The 27,302-nt window shown below is 36.3% G+C and overlaps 2 protein-coding genes across 2 annotated transcripts in view; both read right to left on the bottom strand.

Moving 5' to 3' along the window:
* The window catches only part of LOC123876294, a 139,798-nt gene that overhangs the window by 87,834 nt on the left and 24,662 nt on the right, over positions 1-27,302 (bottom strand). The gene's annotated exons all lie outside the window — the stretch shown is intronic.
* LOC123876068 lies at positions 22,048-22,854 on the bottom strand. Its single transcript, XM_045922196.1, has one exon. It carries the CDS (start codon positions 22,852-22,854, stop codon positions 22,048-22,050), a length of 807 nt encoding a protein of 268 aa, XP_045778152.1.

Raw genomic sequence — 27,302 nt, 5'->3', positions numbered from 1 at the left:
GAAACCAAATATTTTAACAGAAATCTGGAAAACCACAGGCATATTAGTTTCTAGAATATGTCTGCAAAATTTCATGGACTTTGGTTGCTTAATATTCAAATGAAATTGGAACTACGTTTGTATGGAGCGAGTTACGGAGAGACCCATCTTAATCTGGTAGAGTGATGATGCAATCTAAGATGAAATCGTGGTAACTTGGAAAGGGTAGGTGTTACCTTGGCGGTAAAACACCCCCTATTTTCCGCAATTAAGGTAAACAAAAGACGCATAAACAAGCAATTCAAGTTTTAATACAGAAGCACATAAATTATCTGCAAATAAATTTTAATAGGATTAAATACCTACCTATAATGATATTATCCCGCAAACGACATTAGGGGGAGTTCGCAAATTGACGTCTTTAATATACCTACCTAAAAGAATTATGATTTTAATATGAAAAGTTTATCGCTTGTAAAAACCTCATTAATTTTCATTCATAAAAGTCTCTATAGCTCAATAGTCACGGGGTGGAATGAAATCCGAAAGACTGTAGATTTAAATCCACTAAATACCTACCTAGGTACTATTTGCAGTGTCTATTTCCTTATACACAAGATTAACGGTTAAGCGCCTACCTATTTGGGAAATATAAGTCAGAAGTATTGGTAGGTATACCAACCAATAGTATTCAATTCAGGAGTAACACTTCGCATAGTGTAGTAGGCGGATTTGAAACAATTTTCAGAATTCAAAATTCAAAATTCAAAATGTTTTTATTCAATTAGACTTTTACAAGTTCTTTCGAATCGTCAAAAGCATCTACCACTGGTTCGGAATGCCTTTCCTACCGAGAAGAACCAGCAAGAAACTCGGCGGTTGCTCTTTTCAAAGATTTGATATACAATATTATGCCATGTATAAAAGCAATTGAAGTCCTGCGCATTGCTGGAGCGAATCGAAGTTCAAATCCACGCTTTTTTATCATTTACATAATCTTCGATAGTATAATATGCTTTTCTCAAGAGCATATTTTTAATAGATTTTTTGAACCTGTGTAAAGGCAAGTCCAAAATTGACTGAGGAATTTTGTTATAGAAGATTATACCCATTCCCACAAATGACTTTTGGACCTTCCTGAGACGGAGCGTAGGAGTCGCAAGCCTGTTACGGTGTCTAGTCAGCCTGTTGTGTAGATCGCCAACCCTCTTGTAACTAAGAATATTTTGTCTTACAAAAATTATGTTGTTGTAAATATATTGAGAGGCTACGGTAAGGATACCTATTTCCTTAAATTTTTCTCGAAGTGAATCGCGTGGTTTTAAGTTATAAATTGCGCGTATTGCCCTTTTTTGTAATACAAAAATTCTCCCAATATCTGCCGCTCTACCCCATATTAAGATTCCATAAGACATAATACTATGAAAATAAGCAAAATATACTATCTTTGCGGTCTCCACGTCAGTTAATTGTCGAATCTTTCTAACCGCGTAAGCAGCAGAATCAGTTTAGTCCCCTACATCCAAATTTTACGTCTTCATAATATTAGTGCAGATAAAATACAGCACAATAAATACAAGTGTAAATTAAAAATTTATAACACCCCCGACAAGTGAAGGTTACAGTAACTAGAAAAAAACTGATAACTTTCAAACGCCTGCACTGATTTTCTTGGATAATAGCGAAGAACACTCTCGATCAACCCACCTTTCAAACAAAAAAAAACTAAATTGAAATCGGTTCATTAGTTTAGGAGCTACGATGCCACAGACAGATAGGTACACAGATACACAAGTCAAACTTATAACATCCCTCTTTTTGGGTCGGGGTTTAAAAACGCGAAAGTAGACTAAACTTATATGTGCCTGAATCATTAAACTGAATGGACGATAAATATAGTTTACTAATAAAGCTAAAAATAGTTTAAACTCCATATAAGAGGGTCGATTACGACTTACGAGTAGGAACGAAACGTGACTGAAATGAAAACTACTCGCGGCGAAAAAGCAAACATCGTCAAAAGAACAATGAACCCTTAGTTTAGTGATGGGACAGTTAGAATATTAATAAAATCGATTTGATACTTAATTTTTAGGGTTCCGTACCTCAAAAGGAAAAACGGAACCCTTATAGGATCACTTTGTTATTATTATTTATTTATTATTTAATAATAATAATAATCTCAGCATGCTTACAGTGAAACCAAAACGCATACTGAGTCAGACGTTACAATACATACATATTTTGTAAAAATTTTTTGTCTGACTATCTGTCTGTCCGTCCGTCGGTCCGCCTAAGATGGAGCGTGTAGCTATTAATTTGTTTAGTAATTTAAAGTGTACAACAACCCAATTAGCGGCATTGTTAGCTTTGTCCGTAGTTATTCGATGGCTAGAGGTCACGGTCGGCTTGAAAATAAAACAATTGAAATTGCATTAATCAATTCTTACATAATGGCACACCAACTTTAACAATTGGCATTAATTTTGAAAGCGATTGTAATATGTATACGATCGCCCAAAAAATATGTGATGTTTTCATAGTTCATGTAGTTATGTATGTGAGTTTCTTTATTCCGCCATAGCTTCCAAATACCTAAACAGATTTGAATTTATGGGGTATCGTTAGAATCTTAACATCATCCCGAGTGACACTGACTGTAAATTTTTTGAAAAAAAATTGGTTGTCTGTAAAGTCGGTTTACTGACGACAGTTGAACGTGACAGCAAAGGCCGATTGTGCTTCTTTGTCGCTCGTTCCGCGCTCTCGCTTGCACTTCAATCAAGCCTTACATGGAACGCCTCAGAGCGAGGTAACGCCGCATGAGTGATGTTTTTTCGTACGTGCAGCCGGCTCTATTGAATTATAAGACGTTGTCACGTCAAAAATTCAATATGGCCACTGTAATACCATTTTCCATTGTTAAATATTTTTTTCAATTATGTATTTGATTTCTAAACAACACAAATGACTGACGGGTTTTTAAAAACTTTTTAAATTACTTGTGTGTTCATCTTTAAATGCGATCCAATTGTCAAAGATTTATGTCAAGAACTACGAGTCACACTCAACAACTCGATTCGAATAATTGATGAAATTGTCTCTCGATAAATCATGTCGTCACATCACTAGGTCCGTATGTGAATAAACTCTTTTGATGTTATATCATAAAATTGCAATTCTAATCTGTGCAATTTACTGCATATTGCTAGTACGAAATCTTAAGTCGGAGCTTGGAAGTACAATTTTGGCATATTTAAAACTTTGCTTGTGAAGATACATTTTATTAACCCCCAACCCAAAAAGAGGGGTGTTATAAGTTTGACGTGTGTATCTGTGTATCTGTCTGTGGCATCGTAGCTCCTAAACTAATGAACCGATTTTTTTTGTTTGTTTTTGTTTGAAAGGTGGCTTGATCGAGAGTGTTCTTAGCTATAATCCAAGAAAATCGGTTCAGCCGTTTGAAAGTTATCAGCTCTTTTCTAGTTACTGTAACCTTTACATTGTCGGGGGTGTTATAAATTATTAATTTACACTTGTTGTATGTTGCAGAAACGGATAGGTAAATAAACTGTTAGTATGATCTTAGAATACATAATAGTACGTATGATCTTAGGTAGTACATACTTAAATAATCTACAAAATTTTGATATAGGTTCTAGTTGATGGTTAAATCAAATCACTATAATTATTGACTAAGTTAACTAATGGTCTAGTAACCTGATGACCTTATTATATCACATTAAGGTTTCCTAGTTCGCCTAAATTGGTAATGTATGTTACTGCCCATTAAGAGATGGAGTTTCATAAATCATTTGATATCAAAGTAACAGCTGCTTAATTAGCCACAGCCTAATGGGTCTAATACAGTCAGTATCAGATTGATAGAACCAGAGTGAACTAGGGTGAAGAAACTCGAGGTTTTGATCCTGTATCGACACCTGTCAAAAATTAGGCTAGAGTAGGTACGTGAAACCTAGATATAAAATCAAAGATACCTGAGGTAACATTTGACGCCAGCCAGTATACATAATATGCATAGATATGTATAATATGTTACAAGTTTTAGGAATTTTAACTTGGGTTACTTTTTGCGGTAGAATCACGTCGTTGCCTGTCTGTCTGTCTGTCATATTATTATCTGTCTAGATCCGTCAGGCAATCTAAACCTATAGGGTACCTACTTACCGTTGAACTAGATTCATGAAAGGCCGACGTACCAATATCTAATAGCGCAACTAAAGGAAAAAATTCGAAAACTGTGAATTTGTAGTTACATCACAAAAAGTGTCATTTCTTGTACGATAATACAGAACCCTTCGTGTGAGATTCCGACTCGCACTTGACCGATTTATGCTCGATGTTCGATATAAACAAAAGTCCTTTTATCAAAGGCCACTTCCTGACTGGTAACTAAACGGCACGTTTTCAAACAATCAGCAGACAGTTTCGCAATGCAATTACAGTCTGTACATCAGTCTTTGTAACCGTATCGAGGACGGAGCGCTTGCCCTCTTTCCGGGCCTTTTATTTGCAAATTCGTTTCACAATCGTCAGTTTTAGGGTTCCGTTCCCCCAAGGAACCCTGTTACTAAGCCTGAGCCGTCCGTCCGTCGTCTGTCTGTATCTCATGAACCACCACCTCCCATGGCCCCACCAGCCTTGCGGTTACATGTGCAATTATTTTCTATATCCTTCCTTGTCCCTATAGTCATGTCACTATGTCACTCTTCTCTATGACACTACATAGGGTATGTCCTGTCACTCTTCCCTTTCAAGAGTGACATACCAATTGATGTTGCTATAGGAACATGGAAGCAGAAAGAAAATAACTTGTAGGGAGTTGTAGAAAAACACAGAGTATGTATTTCTGTAGCCGCAATAACAAGTAGTAAGAATTTCAAAAAAACCTCCATGCAAATTAAGAAATCGGTCAAGTGCGAATCAAATTCGCAGACGTAGGGTTCCGTACCATCGTACGAAAACTAAATTGCATGATTTACGAGTATTTGCGAACGAAGTTTCCTGTATAAGAAATGTTTCAAGGGTCATAACTTTCAAAATAAATATAATTAACCTGTATATTATTATTTTAGGGCATACAATATATGGAGAGATAAGTCGATATAATAAGGCTAAGTTTGAGTGAATAATAATAATTTATCAAGACTTAGGTCCCCTATATGACATAGGGGACTTTAGTCTTGATAAATAATTCATTAACCATTTTAGTACGCCCACAATTCTCGTTTACCCAAGATACTCCTAAAGTCTTTGGTTAAATAAATAACCGAAGCTTTTGGAACCTTTTATATCTTTTATATCACTTATAAACCCGGATAACGGCTACATCTCTTAGGGAGAGGCTGTATTGACCGAGGGATGTCGTAAAAACGTTTAAGGCTTACATCCCGTTATGTGATACTAGATGAAGCCCGCGAATTCGTTCGCGTGGATTCAGGTTTTCAAAATCCCGCGGGAACTCTTTGATTTTCCGGGATAAAAAGTAGCCTATATGTTAAACCAGGTTAGAGTTTATCTTCATTCCCAGCTAAATCCGTTTCGTAGTTTTTGCGTGAAAGAGTAACAAACATACACACATACATACGTCATACATACACAAAAACATTCGTCTAGGTATATAATATTAGTGTGATAGTGTGATTTTCTAAAATACATGATATGTTAGATCAACATCATCATGATCAACCCATCACCGACCAACTACTGAGCACAAGTCTGCTCTGGGAATGAGAAGGGTATAGGTCCACCACGCTGGCCAAGTGTGGATTAGCAGGCTTTCACACCTTTAAGAACATTAAAGAGAACTCTCAGGCATGCCGGTTTCCTCATGAAGTTCATTGTTAAAGCAAGTGATATTTAATTACTTATAAGTGTAAATTAAAAATCTATAACACCCCCGACAAGTGAAGGTTACAGTAGATAAGAGCTGATAACTTTAGCCGAACCGATTTTCTTGGATTATAGCTAAGAACACTCTCGATCAAGCCACCTTTCAAACAAAAAAAAAAACTAAATTAACATTGGTTCATTAGTTTAGGAGCTACGATGCTACAGACAAATACACAGATGCACACGTCAAACTTATAACACCCCTCTTTTTGGGTTTGGGGTTAAAAATGCACATTACTTTGAACAGCTAGGGCTCCTTTCACATAATATTCACTTTTATGCACTATCAGGTTAAACCGGTGTTTTGTACATAAGTACACAGATACCTATAAATAGGCATCAGGATATATTATAAAGTTTACAGCCGTTGCACAGCCAGCCAAGCGTATAATTCGACATTTATAAATTTATCAGTTCAGTAAACAATAATTATCTACTTTTGCAACATACATAATAACAAATCAACAAAATACATAGGTTATAAGTAACAATTATTCGCAAATTAAGTAAATTAAAAACTTTGACAGCGAATTTTCCTTTGAGTAGGTTTACCCAAAAAGAGGGGTGTTATAAGTTTTACGTGTGTATCTGTGTATCTATGTATCTGTGTATCTGTATGTGGCATCGCTCCTATATGAATGAACCGATTTTAGTTTAGTTTTTTTTTTGTTTGAAAGGTGGCTTGATCGAGAGTGTTCTTAGCTATAATCGAAGAGAATCGGTTCAAAAATAATAAACTGCCAAGGTTGTACGCAAATGTCTTTCCGAAAATAGACCACATTTCACACCTCGACGGATATTTAGTTCAAACTTGGAGTTTACAACTTGCAAGGTTCCATCGAATTTCGTATGCATCGGGGTTATAAGACGATACTACATACAGTTACTTGTTTATAGAAGCGTATAGCTGGTACACTTTACATAATACAGTAGAGCCTCGATAATCCGAACTACCAAAAAATAACCCCTGTTCGGACTCACGGAGCGTTCGGATTACAGTAGGTATGTTTAAAAAAAATGCAAATATATTTTGACAAAAAATATTTATTCAGGTACTATAAAACACATATTTAAACCACAAAATACGTTACTTATTCATAAAGTCATCAATTTTAGTTTGGCGGGTTCTATTTATTGACCAAAAAAGGCTTTGTCCCTCAAATTACGCAGCATCATCTTTTCGGATAAAGACAAGTCATTTTCATCAGCCCAATCTAAACAAGTGTTCAGTGCTAATATAGCTTGTGAATGAGGAATTTTCTTGACGTTTAAAGCTGAAGTATTGTCAACAAAAGACTCGTCATTCCCAGACTCGTCAGTCTCTTGCGTAACAAAATATAAGATCAGCGGTCACGGTAAGGGAGAGAGAGGGGCAGTCGGCAGTTCGGATTACAGCGGCGTTCGGATTATTCAGAGTACGGATTATCGAGGTTCTACTGTATAATACATTAATATTAAATTTTTAATTAAATATAATTTTATTTATTTATATGCACAATAGTTTTTGATTTATCGTGCAAAAAAAATCGGAAATATACCCGAGTACAGAACCCTTAGTGCGCGAGTCAGACTCGCACTTGGCCGGTTCTTTAAAACTGAATTATTCCTACTTCACTCAACAATAACAGCCCGTTAGGTATTAGGTAGGTACTTATTTCCTTCAATTTCAAAACCATGTTTTTCAGAGTAATACTTCACTTCCGCAGGAAATATAAGGTTTCATTATGAAATCAAAAGTCAAAACTAAGATTTTAGAGTCTGAAATTAAGACTGCACTTCGCTTTTAAATGAGAATTCAAATGGCAGTTTAAATGCTTAGAAATGTCGTGAAAACGTTAAAGTCTTTCAATAGCTCAGCCTTAACCTTAGAGAACCTTGCGAGTTGCGGTTAAAATTCTATGAATTCACTCTCAGATGGTAAGTACGCGCTGTGGAAATTACGTTTACAACAATTTTTAACCACCGACCCAAAAAGAAGGGTGTTATAAGTTTGACATGTGTATCTGTGTATCTGTCTGTGGCATCGTAGCACCTAAACTAATGAAACGATTTTAATTTAGTTTTTTGTTTGAAAGGTGGCTTGATCGATGTTCTTAGCTATACAAGAAAATCGGTTCAGCCGTTTGAACGTTATCAGCTCTTTTCTAGTTACTGTGACCTTCACTTGTCGGAGGTGTTATAAATTTTTAATTTACACTTGTGAATCATGCTGATGACGATGATAATGAAAGTCACACTTGGAAACGAGCCGCCAGAAATAGCTTAGTCAATTTAAATTCCTTCGGCAGTTAATCTAATAACGTGCAATGACCTCATAACGAATACAACCGTGATATTGTTAAACATAAGCTATTTAAGCCGTCATGACGCGGTGTAAGAACCAGATGAACGTAACTACAAAAAAATCAAAAATCGTTTTTTTTCATAAATCGGGTCACAATGTGGGCCTTTATGAACTGCCAAAACGACGTAACGATATAGTCAATATTTCACAAATTCCAAAAAAACGTATTAGCATTTCAACAAATTTCAATAGAACCAAAAAAACATATCATGAGTTCCGCTAAAATAGTTTTAAAAATCGTGCAACCCGTTAGGGCTATAGGAACGTATTTGCAAAGACAATATTTTTAACCGTAGAAATATTGTTTGTTTCACAATATCATAGAACCATATCAACGCAAAAGCTTTTACGTTGTTTTGGGTGTTACAAAATTGTGTTTGACGCTAGATTTAAAAAGCCAAAACAACGTTTATCTATTTACGTTCTATTGGCCCAGACATTTTTGTAAAATAAATAATTTAAGTTAATGACCAAAGCGACGTAATACGATATACATTACTCTGGCGGTACTATTTTCTTTGATAATTATTATAGTCCATTGAAAAATAAAAACTTACGTTAGTATGGCAGCTAAAAATTGATGTAAATGAAAAATGAAAATGATGAACCTACAAGAAATAAATCAAAAATAAATCTAAGGCACCTGTCAAAAAGAAATGAAATCCCACCAAAAACATTTCATGTAAAATGTTGCCAAGACTCACAAGTTCATAATGTTTTCACTGTTAAAAAGTTATGAGATCTCTAGTAGAGCCAAGCCCCTAGCTGAGCTCAGATTTGTGCTGGCAATGGGACCTATCCCAAGTCCAAAGTATTTTAACAGTGATAACATTATGAACTTGTGAGTCTTGGCAACATTTTACATGAAATGTTTTTGGTGGGATTTCATTTCTTTTTGACAGGTGCCTTAGATTTATTTTTGATTTATTTCTTGTAGGTTCATCATTTTCATGGCCCACTCTCTATCGTTACCTCTTTTTTTTTAAGTTTTTATTAAACTTGTAATGTTCTCGTATGTAACTATGTTTCTTCGGGTGGAATCTTGCAACTCAATTTTGAAGCAGATATACCAAATTTCAGTCTTTTAGGACTTCAGGAAACACAGATAGTTGGTACGTTTGATAAATCTGCCACGGACATCTTATCCTGAAAACTAGTATTCGAGCAACAGATTTTACAGATATGCATCTCATAGAGGGGATGAAGGGGGACCCGATTTCTTAATTTATCTGTTGTTCATAATTCTTGAAATTCCTACTTAATGCCGAATTTCAGTCTTCTAGGACTTCAAAAAGTAGCCTAGAATTTTTGACTAGAGGTTTTGAATGTCGATAAATCTAAAACTATAAAAGCTAGACAATTTAAGACTATTAGACGAGGCAAAAGACCACCTGTGCAACAAATTGTGTTAAAAAATGCATATAATAAACTTTTACCCATTTCTGCTGAAAAATATGAAGATTTGCAGGACTTATGCAGACTAGAAGTCATCCCGTTACAATATCACAGTTTTTATGAAGGATTTTCAGTTGGAACAACAGATGATGACGAATATAATTAAGATTTTTCTATGCGGATGGCTTTAACATGTAAACTGAACTATGTTTATTATTAAAATTGCACGTTTTCAGCAGTAAATAAAGATTAAGTTGTGATTGATTGATTATTTTCATTGAATGATTTATTTAATTTTTTTTATTCATTTCATCACTAATACAAAATTAAAATTAGCTTCACAAAAATGACGTATTTCAGTACGATAACCTTACGATAACAAGAGAAGTTTAAAAAATTAAGGGCCACAGTAACGTATGTCTACCGAATTAAAAAAAATATTGTATCTATGACGTAAGCATACATATTAAATAAATAATTCTTAACTTTTACAAATCTCAAATAGTATGCCAATATATCAGTATATATTTTTTTTTTTGTCAATTGTATAGTTTCTCTTTAAATAGCTGGTAAAGTCTGAAGAGGCAATTTTAGATAGTTTTTTCGCTCTCCTGTAAAGTTTACGAAAACGTAGTTACGTTCATCTGGTTCTTACACCGCGATGAACTGTTCGTAAGACGTCTGGCACTCGGTCATTAAACAGCTTAGATTGTGTGTGACTTAAGAGGGCTCTCTCCGTCACTCGTTTCATACAATCGTAGTTCCAATTTCATTTGAATATTAAGCAACCAAAGTCCATGAAATTTTGCAGACATATTCTAGAAACTAATATCTATGTCTGTGGTTTTCCAGATTTCCGTTAAAATATTCGGTTTCAAAGTTACGCGGTCTTAAAAATTTTCATACAAATCCTTGAGACCATGTAATTTTAAAACTACATATTTTTAGAAAAATCTAAAACACCACAGACACAGATATTAGTTTCTAGAATATGTCTGCAAAATTTCATAGACTTTGGTTGCTTAATATTCAAATGAAATTGGAACTACGATTGTATGAAACGAGTGGAAACGAGTGACGGAGAGTTTTACACTGTCATAGACTCAGAATAAGCAAATGGCTCTCTTCAATAATCAAGGGTCATAGATTAGGTACTACAAGAAGCGATGTAATAGGTCAAAGAGGGGATAAACTTGCACCATTCGAAATTCAATTCGAACACGCCTAGGTACTTGCTTATTAAATTACTGTTATTTGGAAAACTCCATTAATTACTCCATTACCTGAAACAAGAAAAATCTTCATTAGAAACGAATTCACACGACTTACTACTGTCTATTACTGTACTAAACAGTACTATCTATAATCCTTCAGGTTCCAATTTGGCAAAATAAATATGATTATGATTATTTACCCCCGACCCGAAAAGAGGGGTGTTATAAGTTTGACGTGTGTATCTGTGTATCGTCTGTGGCATCGAAGCTCCTAAAGTAATGAACCGATTTTAATTCAGTTTTTTTTGTTTGAAAGGTGGCTTGATCGAGAGCGTTCTTAGCTATAATCGAAGAAAATCGGTTTAGCTGTTTGAAAGTTATCAGCTCTGTTCTAGTTTTCTTATAGAGAATTTTGTGTCGGGTCGGTATAACACCCCTCTTTTTGGGTCGGGGCCCGGCGGTCAAAAATGAGACAGATTTATGACAGCGATGTCTCGTTTTAACAGTGTCTTTGGTCTCAGCAAAGTGCGCTCTGTAAATCTCAACCTTAGTAGCGTGGTGGACTAGTTCTAAACCCTTCTCATTCCTTCTGAGAAGAGATCCGTATTTAGTAGGGAACTGGAAGGGTAAATAATAAATGATGATGATATGATATGATAGGTATGATATGATATGATATGACATGATATGATATGATATGATAGATATGATATTATGATAGATAGTCACACCTCGTAAGCTAAATCATCTTTGTTTACACACAACCATTCCGCCTTCCGATAAAGGATACACGTGCTGTTATATAAACCTACAACCAATTTAGATAACCTTGCTACCATTTTAAGGTTAACAACTATATCGTAACTTGCCAATGAAATATTGACTTTAAACTAGCATTTAATAGAGTCCATATTTGTTTGAATATAAATTTTAAATTGCTGCTATTACTGATAGTATACCCAGTACATATTCGGTTTCAATGTGCAGATGTTTGGATGCCTTCTGTACATAAAAGTGTGAGTATCTACCAATGACATAAATTCATACTATTTATTATTATTAAACAAGAAAGTGTATCTGTCTGTCTGTTCGTTACATTTTCACGGCCGGTTCATCCGCTTTACTTTATATATTGTAGGTTGTACCTTTGCTTACAATTGTTGTTTTGTCTTGATTATTTCATGCTTTGTGTGCAATATAGTTTTCTATCTAGGTATCTATCTACAAAATGTACAGAGATACAGTCTGCTACTTTGCTACCGCAACCCGGAGACGGACATAGTCTATCTAATTAGAGCCTTAATAGCTCAATGGTTAAATGAGCGGGTTGAAATCCGAAAGATCGGCGGTTCGAACCCCAACCCATTGGCCAAATGGCAGCCATTTTGATTTTTTTGTTATTTGTTGTTAACTCTCTACCCATTACCCCATTACGGTTAACGAGATACAGCCCGCTGAAATACAGAAGGACGGATGGACTGTGGAGACTTAGTAACAGGGTCCAGTTGGTACCCTTTGGTTACGGAACCCTAAAACCCATCAATCACAATGGATAGACAGGTATAATCATTAACAATTATTAAGTGTTTGTTAGACAACTGTCGGCTTACGTGATAAGACGGCAGCCAATGCTAGTTACGTATGCAAGTCATTACTTGCTTGTCAATTGTCACACATACTCTATCTTGTCCATCAACAACATGATGAATAAATATAGAGTGATAAAACTATGGAAGCCCATTGAATTAATAGGAGTTTATTCGTAGCACGCTCCAGACAAACGTAAGTTTAAAACTAGTTATTGACGAAAATCTGGCAAACCCCAGACACAGATATTGAAGATACGTTCCAGAAACAACTATCTGTGTCAGTCAGTCAGTTTCTCTTAACATGAAGGTATTATATATATAAGAAATTTGCAGAATCCTTTTAAAGAAAACTTGAAGAAAAATTTTCTCCAAGTCCCATTAAAAGTTTTCAATAACGACTCTATCATCGATTTTATTACTGACACATTAATGAACTTTGATACAAGTTCTAGAACTTAGCAATCCCTTTCTATCAACCTATAGGTACCTATATACTTAAGTTATTATAAAAGTTCCGATAGACAAAGCACATACAATTTATTGTATATTTATTGTATTAAAAACAAGTGCAAACAACCCTGACAAGTCAATGTTACAATAACTAGAAAAGAGCTGATAACTTACAAACGGCTGAACCGATTTTCTTGGATTATAGCTAAGAACACTCTCGATCAAGCCACCTTTCAAAGAAAAAAACTAAATTAAAATCGGTTCAATAGTTTAGCAGCTACGATGCCACAGACAGATACACAAATACACACGTCAAACTTATAACACCCCTCTTTTTGGGTCGGGGGTTAATTATGTAGATCTTTTTCTTAAAAAAAATGTCTTTCTATTCATGTTATTATCGTTGACAGACAGACAGACAACAAAGTGATCCTATAGGGTTCCGTTTTGCCTTTTGACGTACGGAGCCTTAAAAAGGAACCCTTATAGGATCACTTTGTTGTCTGTCTGTTTGTCTGTCTGTCTGTTCGTCTGTCTGTTGTGTCAAGCGAAACCTATAGGGTACTTCCGGTTGACCTACAATCATGAAAAGCAGGTATTTCTCTGGAGATACGTAAAAGGATAATTGAAATTACTTAGGTACCTAATGCTATGCATGCAAGTGTATGCAAATGTGTACGCAACAAGCTACGTAAGCAGATTTAAATGCACATGCAACAGGAAACTGCGTAATCGGCGCTTACGCAGTTTAATCATTACTAAACGGTACGCAGGCGCCATTTCAATCACCATTATGTTGATAAGATTTAAGGCCTACAGCCATATCTGGGGGCACGGTAGTGCCCCCGGCCATTATTATTACGTTCCATTCCGTTCCATTAGCCTGTATGCGTCCACTGCTGGGCATAGGCCTTTCCAAGAGCGCGCCACCAAACACGGTCCTCCGCCTTCCTCATCCACCCGCTCCTCACCACCTTCTTCAGGTCAGCGGTCCAGCGAGCTGGAGGTCATCCATTGCGCTTTACCGATACGCGGTCTCCACTCCAGAACACGTCTGCCCCATCGGCCGTCAGTTCTGCGACAGATATGACCTGCACATTACCACTTCAGCTTGCTAATCCTTTGAGCTATGTCAGTCCCTTTTTAACCCCCGACCCAAAAAGAGGGCTGTTATAAGTTTGACGTGTGTATCTGTGTATCTGTCTGTGGCATCATAGCTCCTAAACGAATGAACCGATTTTAATTATTTTTTTGTTTGAAAGGTGGTTTGATTGAAAGTGTTCTTAGCTATAATCGAAGAAAATCGGTTCAGCCGCTTGAAAGTTATCCGCTCTTTTCTAGTTTTCTTTTAGAGGTTTTTGTGGCGGGGGTTTTTTAAATTTTGAGTTATATAGGATTATGAATTATAATGTAAATCATAAACTAACTTTACTATGTCGTAGATGCACCAACTAATAAAATTCAAGAAACGTTGGTCACAAGTGTCAAATCATTGGTCACAATCGACCAACGTGGTATGGAACAATCCGATGAATGCAGTGACCTCAATACAGAACGAGATCGATGTGGTTAACACATATGTGGACATAGACTAACTAATGAGCAGAGAACTCGTTAAAGTAATGAAAAATTCACCTTCTTGGTGAACAGGTGGACGCCATGTAACGATTTGGACCTGGTTATAGGTATTTACATTTGAGTGTCCGTTGCTGGGACCAAACGTTAGCAGATTTTTAACCCCGACTCAAAAAGACGGGTGTTATAAGTTAGACGTGTGTATCTGTGTATCTGTCTGGGGCATCGTAGCTTGTAAACTAATGAACCGATTTTAATTTAGTTTTTTTTTTTGTTTGAGAGGTGGCTTGATCGAGAGTGTTCTTAGCTATAATCCAAGAAATTCGGTTCAGACGTTTGAAAGTTATCAGCTCTTTTCTAGTTACTGTAACCTTCACTTGTCGGGGTTGTTTTGAATTTTAAATTTACACTTGTTATAACTTAATTTGTATAGGTACAGTCTAGATTATAGCTAAGAACACTCTCGATCATGCCACCTTTCAAAAAAAAAAAACTAAATTAAAGTTGGTTCATTAGTTTAGCAGCTACGATGCCACAGACAGATACATAGATACAAAGAGTATTCACAGATACACTTATAACACCCCTCTTTTTGGGTCGGAGGTTAATAAGCACATTTAGTAATTTCAGTTGGGTAAATGAAATACTACAGAGTATAAATGAAATGCACAAGAGAAAGAATAAAAGTCAGCTCTATTTTTCGATCAGTGTTACAAAACGTGATCTATCTCTATAAACATTGCTCCATATTTTTAGAGTTCCATACCTCCAAAGGAAAAACGGAACCGTTCGGGTTTACTTTGTTAGCTATCTGTCTGTCTGTCCGTCCATCCGTCCGTCGTGTCCGAAGAAAACCTACAGGATACTTCCCGGTGATCTAGAATCGTGAAAGGCAGGTAGGAAGGTCTTATAGCACAAAGTAAAGGAATAAATCCGAAAACCGTGAATTTGTTGTTACATCATTAAAAAAAATGTGTTTTAATTTTTAAAGTAAGATAACTATACCAATTAGGGTATTTATTTTTATTATTATTTACCTTCTATTCTAAAACAGATTTTTATTTATTTTTATGCATAATAGTTTTAGACTTATCGTGCAAAATGTCGGAAAAATTACCCGAGTACGGAACCCTCGGTGCGCGAGTCTGACTCGCACTTGGCCGGTTTTTAACTCGAGCAATCTGTTGCTGAAATGAACTCGGTCGACTGTCCTCGATAGTTTCAAGCTACACAGGTATAATACAGGCTAGTAACCGCGACAGATGAAAACAATACCAACTCTCTACCATCCATTCTAGTTTTGCGATCCGGATGACATTTAAATTTTATAGATTCTATGCAAAGAGATAACACACAGACCGCATTTGTTATTGTTTTTAACCCCCGACCCAAAAAGAGGGGTGTTATAAGTTTGACGTGTGTATCTGTGTATCTGTGTGTCTGTGTATCTGTGTATCTGTGTATCTGTCTGTGGCATCGTAGCGCCTAAACGAATGAACCGATTTTAATTTAGTTTTTTTTGTTTGAAAGGTGGCTTGATCGAGAGTGTTCTTAGCTATAATCTAAAATTAATTTAAAATTAATTAAAACGTAGTTCTAAAAAAATTGGTTCAGCCGTTTAAGAGTTATCAGCTCTTTTCTAGTTTTCTTGTAGAAAAGAGGGTTAGATAACCGTTAGGTTCATAATATTATGTCAATTGACAAATGTCAAGCTGTCAAGATGGACGTTGCCTAAATACATAGTTATTTATTTGAAAATGATGTTTTGGAAAACTCAAATACTTTGGATCGTCGGGGGTGTTATAAATTTTTAATTTACACTTGTCAAGCATCAGCTTGAAGATTTCATCTATCATGTTTTGATGATGTATTTATAAGTTAAACTAGGTAAAGAAGTATGGCACAAATACAAAGACTCAAATCTAATTTACTGTGCATCAAAATATTAAATCTGGGTGTCATAAAAAAACCGGCTAAGTGCGAGTAGGATTCGCGCACCGAGGTTCCGAGGCGAGGAAAAAAGGTTTTTTTTTTTGCCAAAAATAGGCGTAATTCAAAACGTCGATTAACGATTATCACTTTACCGTTTTGACAAAAAAATCTTGAATCTCAAGCAAAATTCATTCACCTGGCCTCTCTCCTGGTGAGGTGAAGTTAGAGGAAAAGGATGACACGCACAAATAGCATTGTTACCGTCATCTGTGGAAACAGCACTATTTTGGGTTCCACCAGGTTCCAAGCGGGCTCTTAAGACGGGTCTCTCCGTCACTCGCTTCATACAAACGTAGTTCCAATTTCATTTGAATATTAAGCAACCAAAGTCCAGGAAATTTTGCAGACATATTCTAGAAACTAATATCTGTGTCTGTGGTGTTTTACTAGGATATGTCTGCATTTCATGGACTTTGGTTGCTTAATATTCAAATGAAATTGGAACTACGATTGTATGAAGCGAGTGACGGAGAGAGCCCTGTTAAATAGGTAGCTTAGCTATACCTACTAGGTATTCGTGATGAATAGGTACTCAACGCTAAGTGTTCTTACAACAAGACTCGATACAAAATATGTCGCGCAACGGTAACAAGGTCGTCGCAGGTTCATTGTGGATTATGCCTACGTACCCAATACCTACCCGGCAGATTACACCCACGCCCGTGTCTATATGTACGACATTCTTGACATTCTAACAGCTTAAGAGGGGTCTCTCTGTCACTCGCTTCATACAAACGTAGTTCCAATTTCATTTGAATATTAAGCAACCTAAGTCCATGAAATTTTGCAGACATATTCTAGAAACTAATATCTGTGTCTGTGGTTTTCCAGATTTCTGTTAAAATATTCGGTTTCAAAGTTACGCGGTCTTAAAAATTTACATACAAATCTTGGAGCCCCTGTAATTTTAAAACTACATATTAGAAAAATCTAAAACACCACCGACACAGATATTAGTTTCTAGAATATGTCTGCAAAATTTTATGGACTTTGGTTGCTTAATATTCAAATGAAATTGGAACTACGATTATATGAAGCGAGTGACGGAGAGAGCCCTGTTAAGTTAGTACCTAGTTCAGAGAACATCTAGACATTGGGATCCTAAAAGATGCTGGAATAGCAAAGTCACACCGAAAGACGCGGTGTTGGCAGATTAGTCACTTAAGAGGGCTCTCTCCGTCACTCGTTTCATACCATTTCATACAATCGTAGTTCCAATTGCATTTGAATACTAAGCAACCAAAGTCCATGAAATTTTGCAGACATATTCTAGAAACTAATATCTATGTCTGTGGTTTTCCAGATTTCTGTTAAAATATTCAGTTTCAAAGTTACGCGGTCTTAAAATTTTCATACAAATCTTTGAGCCCCTGCAATTTTAAAACTACATATTTTTAGAAAAATCTAAAACACCACAGACACAGATATTAGTTTCTAGAATATGTCTGCAAAATTTCATGGACTTTGGTTGCTTGATATTCAAATGAAATTGGAACTACGATTGTATGAAATGGTATGAAACGAGTGACGGAGAGAGCCCTGTTAAGTGGGTATGCTATACGAATGCGGCATCAAATGCATTGCTAGTGAGTCCCACATGGCCGCTTTTCATCATGCATCATCACTTACCACCAATTCGCGCAATATTTTGTGCAGTATGGAGGCACATGGAGGTAATATGGAGTTGTATGGCGCTCACCGCAATCGAAGCGCTCAGTGCGTGCAGGTGCAACACCCCCGACAAGTGAAGGTTACAGTAATAACTAGAAAAGAGCTAATAACTTTCAAACGGCTGAACCGATTTTCTTGGATTATAACTAAGAACACTCGATCAAGCCACCTTTCAAACAAAAAAAAAACTAAATTAAAATCGGTTCATTAGTTTGGGAGCTACGATGCCACAGACAGATACACAGATACAAAGATACACACGTCAAACTTAGAACACCCCTCTTTTTGGGTCGGGGGTTAAAAATAAATAAATCTGATTCAAACATATTATGTTGAGACCAACAAAACAATTTCCTTAATCAAGCTGGTACTGAAAGCGTTTATTTTACAATGCAATAGCCGTACATATCGTAAATCCTAATTTAAACATTATAGTCTCAGAGTAAGTGATAACATTTTCTAGACTACAGTAATCATTATAAACAGTTACGAAAATTATAACTTATTCTGACTAATTTAATAATTTTTCTACCTACTAAGTAGATATTAGCCAAAATAGGCAAAGTGCTCGTCCTTCTTTTAGTAATTAATTTCAATTTCAATTTCAAAGCCTTTATTTACTCCTTATCTTATCTTAATTCTAATTATTTACATATTATTTTTTAAGTTATTTACATTTTATATCTAGTATTAATTTAATGTTAGTAAGTATTTCTCTATTAGTATTTTTGATTGCTATGGTGAGCGTATGAAGTGTGTGTGTGTGTGTTTGTATGTGTGTGTGTGTGTGTGTGTTTGTATGTGTGTGTGTTTGTATGTGTGTGTGTGTATCTGAATGTATACTTGTGTGTATGTGAATACGAGTGTTTGTTAGTAAGTTAGTAAAACTTAGTATATTTTATTTAATATTATATTCTTCTTTCTTAGATAAGGATCCCTCTTGGGTATAGGCCTCCTCCAGCTGGTGCCATTTTTTTCTGTCTTTGGCACTTTCAAGCCAATTTATTCCTGCTATTTGTACAATATCGTTCGACCAGCGCGCCTTCGGTCTACCAATTTTTCTTTTGCCTGCTGGACCTGGCCAAGTAGAGATTTTTCCTGTCCATCTTTCATCTGTAAATCTCGATACATGACCAGCCCACTTCCATTTCAGTTTTAAGGCATGTTTCAAGGCGTCTGTAAGTTTTGTCTTCTTTCGTATGTCTTCACTTCTCACTTTATGTATTTTTCGCAGATTAAGTATGCTCCTTTCCATCGCCCTTTGGCAAGTTACTATTTTTCTTTTGATGCTCTTTGTGTGGACCCATGTTTGGCTGGCGTAGGTGAGGCATGGTAGGATGCATGTATCTATGACTGCTCTTTTAAGATGTACTGGGTAAGCTCCTTTCATTATTTCTTTTTGTGCCCAGTACTTGTTCCAGCTTATGTTAATCCGTCTGTCTACTTCCTCTTCTGCACTTGTAATGCTGAAGGAGACTTGTTTGCCAAGATATAGATAGGAGCGTACGTATTCTAGTTCAATGTTGTTCAAAAGTATTCTATTTTGTGAACTGTTTGTCATTATCTTGGTTTTACTTAAATTCATTTCTAGTCCTACTTTTCTACTTTCTATATCTAAGGTTCTTATCATTTTTTCTAGTTTCCTACTGTGGTCTGCAAAGATCGCGATGACATCTGCAAACCTTAGGTGACTAAGATATTTGCCGGATATATTGATGCCTTCTTTTCTCCAGTCTAGATTGCTGATTACGTTTTCAAGGACTGCAATAAACAGTTTTGGAGATATTGGATCACCTTGTCTAACACCTCTTGATATATTTATTTCTTCCCCGCAGAATTCTAGTTTCACCTTGCTTTTGCTATTCATGTATATGTTCTTCAATATATTTATATATTGCTTGTTTATTTTACACTTAGTTAGCGCCTTCCAGATGGAAATATGTGATATGCTGTCAAATGCCTTTGTGTAATCTATGAAGGCGATGTAAAGCGGTTTTTGAAATTCTCTGTATTTTTCAATAGTCTGCTCCATTACATGAATATGGTCAATAGTACTGAACCCTGAGCGGAAACCGGCTTGCTCTACAGATTGAAAGCTGTCAATTTGTGGACCGATCCTGCTTGAAAGGATGGATGTGAATAGTTTATAGATGCTTGACAAAAGACTAATCGGTCGGTAGTTTGATATATCGAGAGGGTTACCCTTTTTGTAAAGGAGAATGATTTCAGAAGAGGTCCATTGTGAAGGTACTTGTCCTGTGTTTATCATCATATTGAACAGTAATGTTAAGGGAGAAGTAAGCTGGCGCGCTGCGATTTTTATTAATTCATTTTGTATATTGTCCGGTCCTGCGCTTTTTTCATTCTTAAGAGATTTAATGTGGTCTAATGTTTCAATTTCGTTTATTGGCATCACTTCATCCATTTCTTCTTCTTCTTCGTGAACATCTTCGATTTCATGACTCGTGTAACTTTTGTCTTCTGGTCGTTTCGAGTACAACTCTTTATAAAATTGTGTAGCACAATCCATCAGGTCAATCCTGGTTTTTACTTCCTTTGAACCTGAGTTCAGAGCTTGGATCCAGTTCTTGTGAGTTTTTAATTCCTTTTGGGCTCTTTTATAACTTCTATATTTAACCAAGTTTTTTTCAATGATGTTTCTCCTGTAAGCCTCATAGTCATTTCTTATTGCTCTGTTTGTACTTTTGAATATATCACTTAATTCTTTTCTCGTATTTTTATCCCTGTGTTTAATAAGTAAAAGGTCTGTGCGTCTTTTTATAAGCGCCTTTGTTTCTTGTTTTAAAATATCTTTTCTCTTTTTGTTTTGTTTTGTTTTGGGATCTAGACTTGTTTTGATTGCTTTTTCTATGGAATCGTAGTAGGACTGTACGTTTATATTTTCCTCTGTATCCTCTGTATCTGTGTGTTGTTGTTGTGTATTGTATTCTATTTCTTTTATAAGAGCTGTTAAATTTCTTAGATAAGTTTCGACTGCAGATTCGCTATTTGGGATCACAAGAGACTCTTTGAAAGTTTTTCTACATTTTTTTGTATTTTTTATTTCAAATGTTGCTCTAACTAACCTGTGATCTGACGGAAATTCAATGTTAGTTAGTACTTCAATATTTCTTACATGCTTTATAAGATTGGTCAGTATGAAATCTATTTCGTTTCTTATCTTTCCATCAGGTGATATCCAGGTCCATCTACGGTTTTCTTTTTTATTAAAATAAGTGTTGACTATGGAGAGTTTATGTTCGAAGGCATATGATATGAGTAGTTCTCCTCTTTTGCTTCTTGACCCGTAGCCGTAGTTACCCATTATTATCTTTTCGTTATGTTTAGGTTGTCCAATTTTGGCATTAAAATCACCTAAAACAATGACATTTTTATCTGCTGCCTCATGTGCTTTATTTAAGGTTTCGTAGAATCCAATAATATCTTCTTCATTAGAGTTTTCTGTTGGGGCATATGCTTGGATGATTGAGACAGGTGTTCTATCGAAACTTAGCTGTAGCATTGCTACTCTGTCCGAGAATCCGGTAAAACTAATGATGTTATCTTTGTGTTTTTTCTTGACTAAAAAACCTACCCCATGGTGCCCTGCTTTTTCACCCTTATAGTAGAATATGTGGTCAAGGTGTTCTTCTATATTACAGCCTTCTCGTCTGACTTCAGCTAGGCCTAAAATGTCGAATTCAATTTTTTGTAATGCTTGTTGTAGTTCTATATATCTTTCTACAGACGCAAGTGACCTTACGTTGTAGGTGCAAATTTTTAAAGATAGTTTTCGTAACGATTTTGTATTTGCTTGGGAGCAGTTTTTATTTATTTTATTATGTATAGCTGGAGGGTTTTGGTCGTACTCCTCCTCGGTGACCAGCCGTGTTGGAGGAGGGAGAGGGTTCCTTTGTCGTAATTGCTATTCATCTTTCTCTATCATATGAAGGCTTGCACTTGGCTCTGGAGAGAAGAAAGCTTCATCACGCGTAGACTTCGGTGTTTGCTTAGGAGTCCAATATGATGATAGGGTGTTCTTTTTCTGTAAATGTGTTGGATTACCTTCACTCGTTTTTTTAGTATGTTTGTTTTGCTTATCGGGGGGTGTTATAGATAAGTTGCGTTTGTTGCGAGATTTTCCTTGTTCGCGGTTTTCTTTCTGTGGGAGGATAATAAGTTTGTCGTATTTGATATATGCTATGTTTCCTTTTTCTTTTTCTACTTTTACTTTTTCTTGTAATTCCTTTCTTATTTCTAGAACTTTAGGTGGATAATCTTCTTTGATATAATAGTTAGTCTTCTCTAGCAACTTTTTATTTTTTAAAATTTCAATTTTCTTACCGAGTGTGGTTAGTGTTATCATAACTGGTCTAGTTTTACTACTTTTTTTACCCTTTCTGCCCATGAATTCAATTTCTGAAGCTGTGCAATTTACTTTCATGTTCAAATTAAATATTTCCAGTATTATTTTTAAAAGGTCTTGGTAGCTGCGTTCTTTTTCTTCTACGCCAAAAATTATGATATTTCTGGTTCTTATTTGTTTTTCGAGAAAGTCTAGTCGGCGTTCCTGTGTTTGGACTGTTATTTCCAGTGCTTGTAACTGTTCTTGTACGTGATCAAATTTTTCATCTATTTTCTTCAGTAGAGTTGTTTCACTATTTTTAACACTGTCTTTCGTCTCGTTGATATCGTTTTGAATAGCCTTGAGCAAGCGTTTTATGTCTTCCATGACTGGTGAGAATATTATTAGGTATACCCTTTATAAGTCAACTAAGTAATTTTTTTTTTTTTTTTTTTTTTTTCCTTTTTATTATTATTATAATATTTTTTTTTTTTTTTTTTTTCCTTTTTATGTTATTTTTATTTATTTTTTTTACAATATTCTCACCGATCTGATAATTTTGAAAAACTTTTATAAATCACGGACCGGGGATCGAACCAGCGGCGTATGTCGATTTTAGTTGGAGATGATCCGATCGTTCGACCGCTGAGCCACAGTTGTTGGTAGCTTGACGATGAAATTTTAATATGCTATTTGTCCGCTTTGTTTAACTGCGTTGCCCGTTAATGCGTCACTGTTTTTATTTTTGTGCCACCCTCAAAAGAAGATGTTGTATGTTTCTACTAATTTGAATTGATTTGCGAAATGTTTAATTAATTTATTAATAATTAATTAATTAATATTTTGTACTAGATTGATGTCCGCGATTTCATTCGCATGGGTTTAGTTTATTAAAAACCCCGTGGGAACTCTTTGATTTTCCGGAATAAAATGTACTTAACCTAAGTCACTCTCCAGATCTTTAACTATGGCCTTGCAAAAAATCACGCTGATTCGCTCTCCCGTTGCGGCTTGATTGAAGGACAAACCAACAAAAAAACTTTCGCATTTATAGTTACGAGTAGTGATTCAATACGAAACATGTGACTGTCTCTTACACTATAACGGTCTACATTGCATTTTGTAAACGACGGACGAATTACTATGTCGAGAACATAATTCAGTTGTTCAACTCTGATTCCTACCATTCCAAATCTACAGTTAAAATTGAACTTTAACTCGTTAGTCATAGAGTGAATAGTCCTTTTTGACTAGTTTGCTGCGAAATCGGGTCAAATTTTAAATTGATTTCGATGACAATTGAATCACATTTGCCGCCTGCTCACTAAAACAATTTAACTTTAACTAGGCTTTAATTCAATTATGATCATTTATCGTGTCAAATTAGTTATGAGTTATGGACGTACCAATGGTAGGTACCATCGTATCATTGGTACTTACCTACTTAAGATTAAGTGGTGATGCCTAGTGGTTAATACTTTGGTCTCATATTTACGGGGCGTCCGGGTATCGTCGTCCCCGGGCACTCACCTCTAACTTTTTTTTAAATAAAAAAATACGAGCAAACGAGCAGGCGGTTCACCTGGTGTTAAGTGATTACCGCCGCCCATGAACATTTGCAGCACCAGAGGTACCGCCGATGCGTTGCCGGCCTTTCAGTAATATGTTGAACCGCCCCTTGAATAACCCCATGTTGTAATCTAGTAACTTTTCGGAGATAATAATATTATGTGTGTTAATTTACCGTGATACTTTGCGGACTTAAAAAAATTGTTTAAAACTCCAATGTAAGAACCCTGCAAACAGCTGATCGTAAGAATCTTCTGTGAAATCGAAGGACATTTTGAACGTTCGTCAAGTAGCGAGGAAAGAATCCATGGCCCTAATTATTTGGTAATTGCCTGCCTCATTTGGTCATGTTAGATACAGAACCTTTATAATTAACCCCCGACACAAAGAGAGGGGTGTTATAAGTTTGACGTGTGTATCTGTGTATCTGCTTGTGGCATAGTAGCTCCTAAACGAATGAACCGATTTTAATTTAGTTTTTTTTTGTTTGAAAGGTGGCTGGCTTGATCGAGAGTGTTCTTAGCTATAATCCAAGAAATTCAGCCGTTTGAAAGTTATCAGCTCTTTTCTAGTTACTGTGACCTTCACTTGTCGGAGGTGTTATTTTTTAATTTACACTTGTGATATATCAAACACGCTGTAAGCGATTTATTTATTTGCATACCGTAATCGGTTATTGGCCTGTGTTTTATGCAACCTGGGCGGATGTACCGCGCACGCTGCTGGGGCTAATCTAATACACAGCTGTATCAAATTACTCAATGTATCTGTTACATAAAATGACCACATTTCATAAGAATATGTGAAACTTAGTTTCTAGTAGTAACATCTGTGATAGCGTAATTAGCTTAATTACTTACATACCTTCTAACTTACTAAATATTTACTTGGGTTCTAGAGATACTAAAACTAAAAAAAATACCCAAGTACGGAACTATCGGTGCGCGAGTCTGACTCGCACTTGGTCAGTTTTTTCCTCTGGTGATATGGAACCCTAAAAATTAGTGTTTGTCTGTCTATTCACTATCTATGTGCACTATCTCCTCTCAGAGGGGTTGGGTGGGATGAGTCACAGGTATCTCTAGGTCTCTTCAAGATATTTTCCTTTACCAATAAAGCAAGATGATATTTAACCTTAAAACGCACGTAATTCCAAAAAGATTTAGGTATTTGCCCTGGATTGAACCCCGTACGACGTGTTATAACCACTAAATCGACGAACCAAAACCAAAAAAATGTCTTTAGTAAAACCCTTGATTGCTGTGACTGAGTAATTAAGTAGGTATTGATAAGAAACCATTTACTGTACTAGTGGAATGTATACTGCATTTGTCAAGTACGGGTCACGGCCGGTTGCATCATCAAGCCAGCTCTTATCTCCACGAGATATACCCGACTATGGCGAAGTCAAAGAAAGGATTCGGTCAAACCGATCAAAATTACTCGCCAACCAAGATAGTGACATATGGAGCAGAAACGAGGACACTGACAGTTGGCCTCGTCCGCAAACTAAAAGTCGCTCAGCGCGCATGGAGCGAGCTATGTTGGGTGTCACTCTCAGAAATTTGCAGAAGAACAAAAGCAACCGACAAAGCTCAAAGCATTAGCAAGCTGAAGTGGAAGGTGGAGACCCTGTGTGGTGGCGCGCTCTTGGAAAGGCCTATGTCCAGCAGTGGACGCATACAGGCTGATGGAATGGAAAAGATAGGTCATCTATTTAACTAATTAGATTGTAAATTCAATTTTCAGAAATTTCAGAGATTCTTGAATATTGTTTATTTATTTTCAGGTGACTATGGAAAGACATTATTCCTACATCCTACCGTCTGGTGGACGCTAGAATAACAAGTTTCCTTTATTCCAACGCACACAATGAGTCATACTGTTGCTCAGAACTCATTCCCTGCTTCCACTAGAGTTACCACGGTTTATTGCCTATCTGTATTAGGATAAGTGCCTACCGCTTATCGAAATATAAATGATAAAGTATTACTTTTACGAGAACGAATGACGGTAATTTTGTGGTTGCATGGATTAGATTCGATTCAAAAGGGTTACTGGAAGAAATCTCCAGAAACAAGTTATCTATACTGCACGTCTTTTCATTGTATTTATAACATACGACACAGCTCCGACATGGCTCAACGAATCAGCCAGCTGAAATGGCAGTGGGCAAGTGGGCAGGCTACGACTATCGCAGAGTTGATGGCTGCTAGGGCAGACGTGTTCTGGAATGGAGACCGCGTATCAGCAAGCGCAGTATGGGGCGACCTCCGACTCGCTAGACTGATGACTTCAAGATGACAGTGGGAAGTGGGTGGATGAGGAAAGTGGAGGATCGTGTGTAGTGGCGCGCTCTTGAGATGGCCTATGTCCAGCAGTGGACGCAAACAGGCTGATTGATTGATGAGTATTTTTGCGGAGTAACTCGCCAAAACTTGTTTTTCTGGTGAGTATGGTAACCCTACCCCGGGATGACGCATTCGGCGCGCATCGATAATAATCGCTCCTCTTAAACGGTTCCTAGAATTCAGGCCTTGAATATGTATCAAGTTCCCTTCCTTATTTAATTTCTTTAAAGATACCTGCCTATTTATGAAAATTTACGGTTGCTACTCAATCGTACTCAGCGGGCGAAAACCGTGAATTTTATGGTAGGTAACATCCCAAAAAAAAACTCGCGTACCTACTCGGGTATTTTTACCGACATTTTGCACGATAAATCAAAAACTATTATGCATAAAAGAAAATAAAAATCTGTTTAACAATGTGTACAGGTAAAGCCCTTTCATATGATACCCCACTTGGTATAATTATCTTACGTTGAAAATTGAAATAAATACTAATTATTCTTTATTCATGAACATTTAAAAAGTTTTTTTTACTTGTGCTTTAAGACCTAGCCACCTGCCTAATTTCATGATTCTAGGTCAACGGGAAGTGCCCTATAGGTTTTCTTAACATTATTACTTCTTCTTCTTCTTCTTCTTCTCTCTGGGCTGGTTTTCGCACTTAAACGTTTCCGCAACATTATTACTTATTGGATAACATATTGTGCGAGTAACTACGTAGATAATATTACAGAATGGATGATGATTACAGAGCAGAATGTAAAGTGTGAAAGCATGGAGCGAGTGAGTTGCGCGAGTGAGACGCCAGTAGTGGTCGCGGTCGATGGCTGTCACGGTCCAGCGCGGCGTCTCCAGGCAAGTGGCAAGTGACACCATTATTGGTGATAGTTGATTTCGATTACGTGCCAATGCTGG

The sequence above is a fragment of the Maniola jurtina genome, chromosome 21 (assembly GCF_905333055.1).
Source record: "Maniola jurtina chromosome 21, ilManJurt1.1, whole genome shotgun sequence".
Classification (NCBI taxonomy): domain Eukaryota; kingdom Metazoa; phylum Arthropoda; class Insecta; order Lepidoptera; family Nymphalidae; genus Maniola; species Maniola jurtina.
The sequence above is the reverse complement of the archived record's forward strand: the minus strand, read 5'-3'. Positions and strand labels throughout refer to the sequence as shown.

Coding starts and splice junctions, on each gene's coding strand:
- LOC123876068 (XM_045922196.1), bottom strand. CDS start 22,854: ATGGAAGACATAAAACGCTTGCTCAAGGCTATTCAAAACGATATCAAC.